Here is a 5,196-nt window from a genome sequence, read left to right as displayed (position 1 = left end):
GGGGTCTCGGGGGGGGGCTCGCCGGTCTGGGGGGTGCTGCGTTACTGGCAAGTACTGTGGCTAAGAGGAATTCATGAAGGAGCCATGTTCGTTTCATACGAAAAAAGGTAGGACGGCGAGGGAATTTGTCGGACGCCGCAGGCCGCGGTTGCAACTTGACACTTCGGGGGCAGCATCTGGCAGGCGCCGGAGAGGTCAGGCGCGGGGAGGCCATCAGTGTTGGGTTGCGGTTATTTCGGGATGAGTTGCATGATGCTCTTGAAGATGCCCACACCCTGTTGGACGACGCGTGCCCCTTGTTGGACGTTTTTGAGGACCTGGCCGGCAGTTTTGGCGGCGTCTGCGGCTTGTTTCAGTGCCTGTTCGCTTTGTTTCTGGGCTTCCTTGCGTTTGGCTTCGGCGTCGAGTTGTGCTCGACGGAGCGCGAGGTCTGCTGCTTGTTGTTGTTGGCGTACAGCGACGACGAGGGGGTCCTCTTGCACCACGGACGGGCCGGTGCTAGCGATCGGCTGGATACCGTGGGCCGCCAGACCCTCGGCAGGAGGCGCCTGGATCTGCGCCTTGTAACCCGGAATGTAGCCCGGATACCGCGACTCTGCATACACCGACCAGTCCTGTTGAGCCACATGTCGACCTCCAAAGGTTAGATCGGAACCCAGGGCTGCCTTGGTCATCATCGTCAGTAACAGCACTTTAGCCGTGACTCGTAGCAACGCACGGGGGGGCTGCGTTATTTTCTTCAACCGCCCCACACGTATTCGCCACCACTCATGTGCCCCAAACTGGCGGGGCGCAAACTGGGGGACCGATACTGGCGGGGTGGATCAAGTAACGAGGGGGGGTGGATCAAGTAACGACGCGGATGTGGATCAAGTAGCGAAGCGTGGGTCTGTCGAATAGCGAGGGAGGGAGGGTTCGGCAGTCGTAGCGGGTCCAGAGGCAGTCGCGCGAGATAGTGTTGTAGGAGCTTTTTTAGGCTGAGAATATATTCATGAAGCATGAGAGGGGGAGAGTCTTTACCTGCTAGCCGGCCGCGGCGCAAAAGGCTAGCGGCGCCGGCCGCTTGGTTGAAGGGTAGTCCGCGCGTGCCGCAGATCCCCACACACGCCTCGCGGCGCCCCTTCACGGCCATGTTCCTCGCGAACTCGTACCACCGCATTTCCAAGGTCATTGCAGCCCGTCGCGAGGAAGCTGCTCGGCGCGAGGAGACAGTCCTCGTCCCGCCGCAGGCAGGATCATTGCCCGGCCGATATGTAAAGGACGCAGGCCGACCCCTGGACGCAGTTCGGCCCATGGATGCCGGGCGAGCTATGGACGCAGGACGATCTACGGAGGGAACCCGACTTGCCGACGTAGGTCGATTTACGGGTCGCGTCGAGCTTGATGGTCGCCGGACGCTGCAGCCGCGCGCGGGGCGTCCCCAGTTGATCCGAACGGCGCCGGGCGCTGGTTTGTGTGGGGCCGAGGGGCTGGACCGTGCGGAGAGTCCGTCGGAATATTTTGTGGAAGGGCGCGCGCGCGTGTGCACACGCGTGTGTGCGCGCGCGGGCGGCTTCGAAAGTCAGCCGGGGTACGGCAGTAGTGGGGCGGGGTACGGAAGCAGCGCCTACGGAGGCGATAGCAGTGCCTACGACAGTGATACGAACGGCAGTCGGCAGTCGGCGCGGCCGCCTGAGGCGCTGCTGCGCGAAGCAGAAGGCGCGCTGCCGCGGATCTGCCTCGCGTCCTACGGCAGTTCCTTCGACAGCGCCGGCTTCGGCGGCCGTCGGGTGCGCGAGGAAGAACCGGCGCGGAGCAGCCTGCCGCAGAACGGGCGAGGCGCCGTCACCTTCGACGATAAGCCCACCTACTACGCCCAACAACTCGCCTCCTACGAAGAAGAACCGCCCGCCGTAGGCGCCTTGTCCCCCGCTGTTCATCGCCGCGCTTACTCCAGCCTTGCCACCGCTATGCTCTGCAGCAGCAGCTCCTCCGCGGGCGCGTCCGTCCTGCCTGGCCACGCCCGCTTGCACTCGCGTGACCAATACCAAAACCCGACACCCGTCTACCCAACCAGCCACCGCCACCAATCCAGCCAAGCCTCCAAGACCACATCTCGCGACTACCACAACCAGCCCTACAACAACAACCAGACCTACAACAACAACCAGGCATACAATAACAGTCCCGCTTTCAGCAACGGCCAATCGAACGCGTGCAGCTCTACACTTACTCGCCAGTCGTTCGGCCCGCTTTACCACTCGCGCGACCAGGCATTCTGCCCACGAGGTGTTCGGCTGCACGACCCGCGTCCACCTACTCTTGACCCGTGTCCGCCTACCCTCGACCCTCGGGCGTTGCGGAGCACTGAACTGCGGAGAACTCAACTGCGGAGTACGGAGCTGCAGAGTACGGAAATGCGGAGCACTGATTACGGTCGCGAGAGCCTTCGGCATGAGCAGCTGGCGAGTGACCAGTGTTCGTCGCGTGATCAATCTTTGTGCCAGCCGCTGGTTGGGCGCCAAACGGTGGGAAGTCAGTTCAGTAGCGGCGTGAGTGCTTCCGGAAGCGGTCGGCGGTCGTTCGGCGCTGCCAGTGGTTTGGTCTCATTCGAGGAGGCGAGTCGCGACAGCCGGGAAGAAGATGAGCGCCACTGCTTCCGTTGCGGCTCGGAACTACAGGATTCCAATCTCTTGAGCGAGTCACTCCCTACGCTTCCCATCCGCAGCCACTCCAGTTATTTCGACTCCGAACGCGAACCCCCGAATGCCGGCTGGAGTTTGAAACGCGGCTCCTCGTTACAGGTGAGGCAACGCGAAGAAAACGTCTCCCCCAAGTACCCCGCCGGCTACCCCTCCGGGTACCCGCATTCTGGTTTTGCGGCTGCTGGCTACCCGCCCTCAGGGTATCCGGCCGCTAACTTTTCTAGCACAGGCTTCCTGACTACGGGATCGCCCGCCACCGGGGGATCGCCCGCCACCGGATCGCACCGTAACGGGCCTCAGAGGCTGGCGTCCCAGCGACCGAGCCCGCCGTTGCGACCTGGCCTGGCGGGGACGGTGCGATCGGGACAGTTCTGTGAGGCGCCTGAGCGCAGCAGTTTCTCGCGCAGCAGTCTATCGCGAAGCAGCCTGCCTGCAGCGATGACTGAGGGCGAGTACGCGTTCCCAACGGCGCTGGTGGGGTTGTTATTGATTACGTCGGAGCCCGTCTGGGACCTGCCGCCACATTATCTCGAGCACGCACTCGTGTGTGCGGACACAGGCAATCTGGACATTGAGATCGCGACGGTCGCCGGGGGTTCGACGATTGGCACGACCATGACGCGGCAAGTTTGGCAATACGGCAAGCGACTCTCTGGCGTCTTCAACCACTGCGCCAAGGCACCGCTGGTCCACGAGAAAATCCTGCTACACGATCCCTACAACGCCTTCGCATGTGGCGTCTATCTGGGCACCAACACTCTTCTGGGCACCAACACTCTTTTGGGCACCAGCACTCTGCTCGGCGCGGGGCCCACGAGTCTGAGTCTGTTCGGCGGGAACCACCCGAGTTTGCTGAGCGCGAACCAGCCTAGTCTGCTGGGCGGGAACCCGAGTCTGAGTCTGAGTCTGAGTTTGGGACTGGGGCTGGGCGGTTCTTCGTCGCCGTTGTTATCACCAGAGCGCGCAAGCTGGGGTCGCCGGAGTCGAGATGAGAGCTATCGACGGTCTTCGCGGCAGTCGGTAGGTCCGAGCGAAAGCGCGTTGCCTCCGAAGGAGTTCTACTACGTCGGCGCGACCAAGAGGCGCACAAGGCACGGCTGGGGGCGCGTCATGGACGACCGTCGGCTGCTTTACGAAGGGCAACACGACTGCGGTCTCGTCCGCGGCTTCTACGTCGCATACCACGAATACTTCGTTGAACTCGGTGCACTCCTACCTTGGGGCAAAGTCGGCGTCTACGTACTGGCAGACCGGGAAAGCAGCATCGCCCCCTTTGCCTACGACCTCGACCTCTTCTCTGGCGCCGCCCTCCCGCACTTTGACCAACGCCCGACCGCGACTGCGACCGCGACTTCCGCCTCCCTTCCGCCTGGACCCTGGCTCGCCGCCGGGACGCCGCCGAACCCGCGCTCCCCCGCTGGGACATCCGGAGGCCCCTTCGGGCCCCCCGGCGGGCCGGGGGGTGCGCACACACGTGTGCTCTCGGCGAGTCTGAACCCGAACGCTCTTTCTACGAGTCTGGGTCTCGCAGGAGAGGAGACAGAGCCGTCGTGTTATTGCCGGAGCGAGTGCGACGCGTATGTGGGTTTCGGCGTACTGGCCAACGGCGAGCCGGTGCAGCTTTTCGGCGAGAGCCTGGTTGCGTTGCGGAAGCCGGTTGGTGCGCGTGCGCGTGCGAAGAAGACCGTGCGGGTGCAGTCGAATGAGAGCGCGTCGGCTTGGAGCTATCGGTACCGCCTTGGCAGTCGTTCGCGCCGCGGGACGAAGTCTGGGCTGGAGGGTTGGTCCGGGAAGGCCGAGTACTCCGTCGGTTCCTCCGCCTGCTCCACACTCGACCCCTCGGCCGGCGCCGCCACGCGCAGACCGAGTACCGACACCGCGACGGACCAAGACGTCATCGTGCTGACCTCCGTCCTCGATCCCACAGCGTCCCATCGCGACTCCAGCCGAGATCGTCAATACCCGGAGAAGACGCAGTACTCCAGCGATCAACCGCAGCCTGCGACGCACGAAAACTGTGCGACGAACGAGAGTTGTGCGGCGCACGAAACGTCTGTGGGCCAAGAGACGACCGGCGGCGGCGACGCGGAGTCGTGCTTGCCGGGAGAAGAACGCGCCAACGAAGCAAGGAGCGCCGGCTGTCGCTGCCCGCGACGTCTTCGCCGCAGCAGCTCGTGGCCGCGCTACGGACAACACGGCGACATGCATTGGACGCGGCGCGCCTACCTAGCGGGTCCACTTGCACCACTCACACGGGCGGTGTGGGAGTGTCCCGAACTCACCACGTTTTCCTCCGGCCGTCTACTCGGGGCCGGTCTCGCTCTCGACGGTCCCAGTCTCGGAGCTGGTCCGGCCTTGAACAATCCCAGCTTAGGAGGCTGTCCGGCTCAGGGCCGGGAGTCGGTGCTCCCGACACCTTTGCTGGCCGGGCCCTCTGGACCTGCGTGGTCAGGACCGCCGTCCGGACCGCCGCCACCGTGGTCGGGACCTTCCGGGCCACCGTGGTCGGGAC

At 64.1% G+C, this 5,196-nt stretch overlaps 2 protein-coding genes across 2 annotated transcripts; one reads left to right on the top strand and one right to left on the bottom strand.

Moving 5' to 3' along the window:
- Window positions 1-230: 230 nt before the first annotated feature.
- Window positions 231-674, bottom strand: GNI_163470 (hypothetical protein; the record flags this gene model as incomplete). The annotated part of the gene is made up of 1 exon (XM_011134813.1): window positions 231-674. The coding sequence occupies one exon, from the start codon at window positions 672-674 to the stop codon at window positions 231-233; it is 444 nt and encodes a 147-aa protein (XP_011133115.1).
- Window positions 675-998: 324 nt separating this feature from the next.
- GNI_163460 (hypothetical protein) lies at window positions 999-4,969 on the top strand (the record flags this gene model as incomplete). The annotated part of the gene is made up of 1 exon (XM_011134812.1): window positions 999-4,969. A coding segment is annotated over one exon (3,971 nt), but the record flags the coding sequence as incomplete, so codon positions are not given.
- Window positions 4,970-5,196: the final 227 nt, after the last annotated feature.

The sequence above is a fragment of the Gregarina niphandrodes genome (assembly GCF_000223845.1).
Source record: "Gregarina niphandrodes unplaced genomic scaffold scaffold00051, whole genome shotgun sequence".
Lineage (NCBI taxonomy): Eukaryota > Apicomplexa > Conoidasida > Eugregarinorida > Gregarinidae > Gregarina > Gregarina niphandrodes.
The sequence above is the reverse complement of the archived record's forward strand: the minus strand, read 5'-3'. Positions and strand labels throughout refer to the sequence as shown.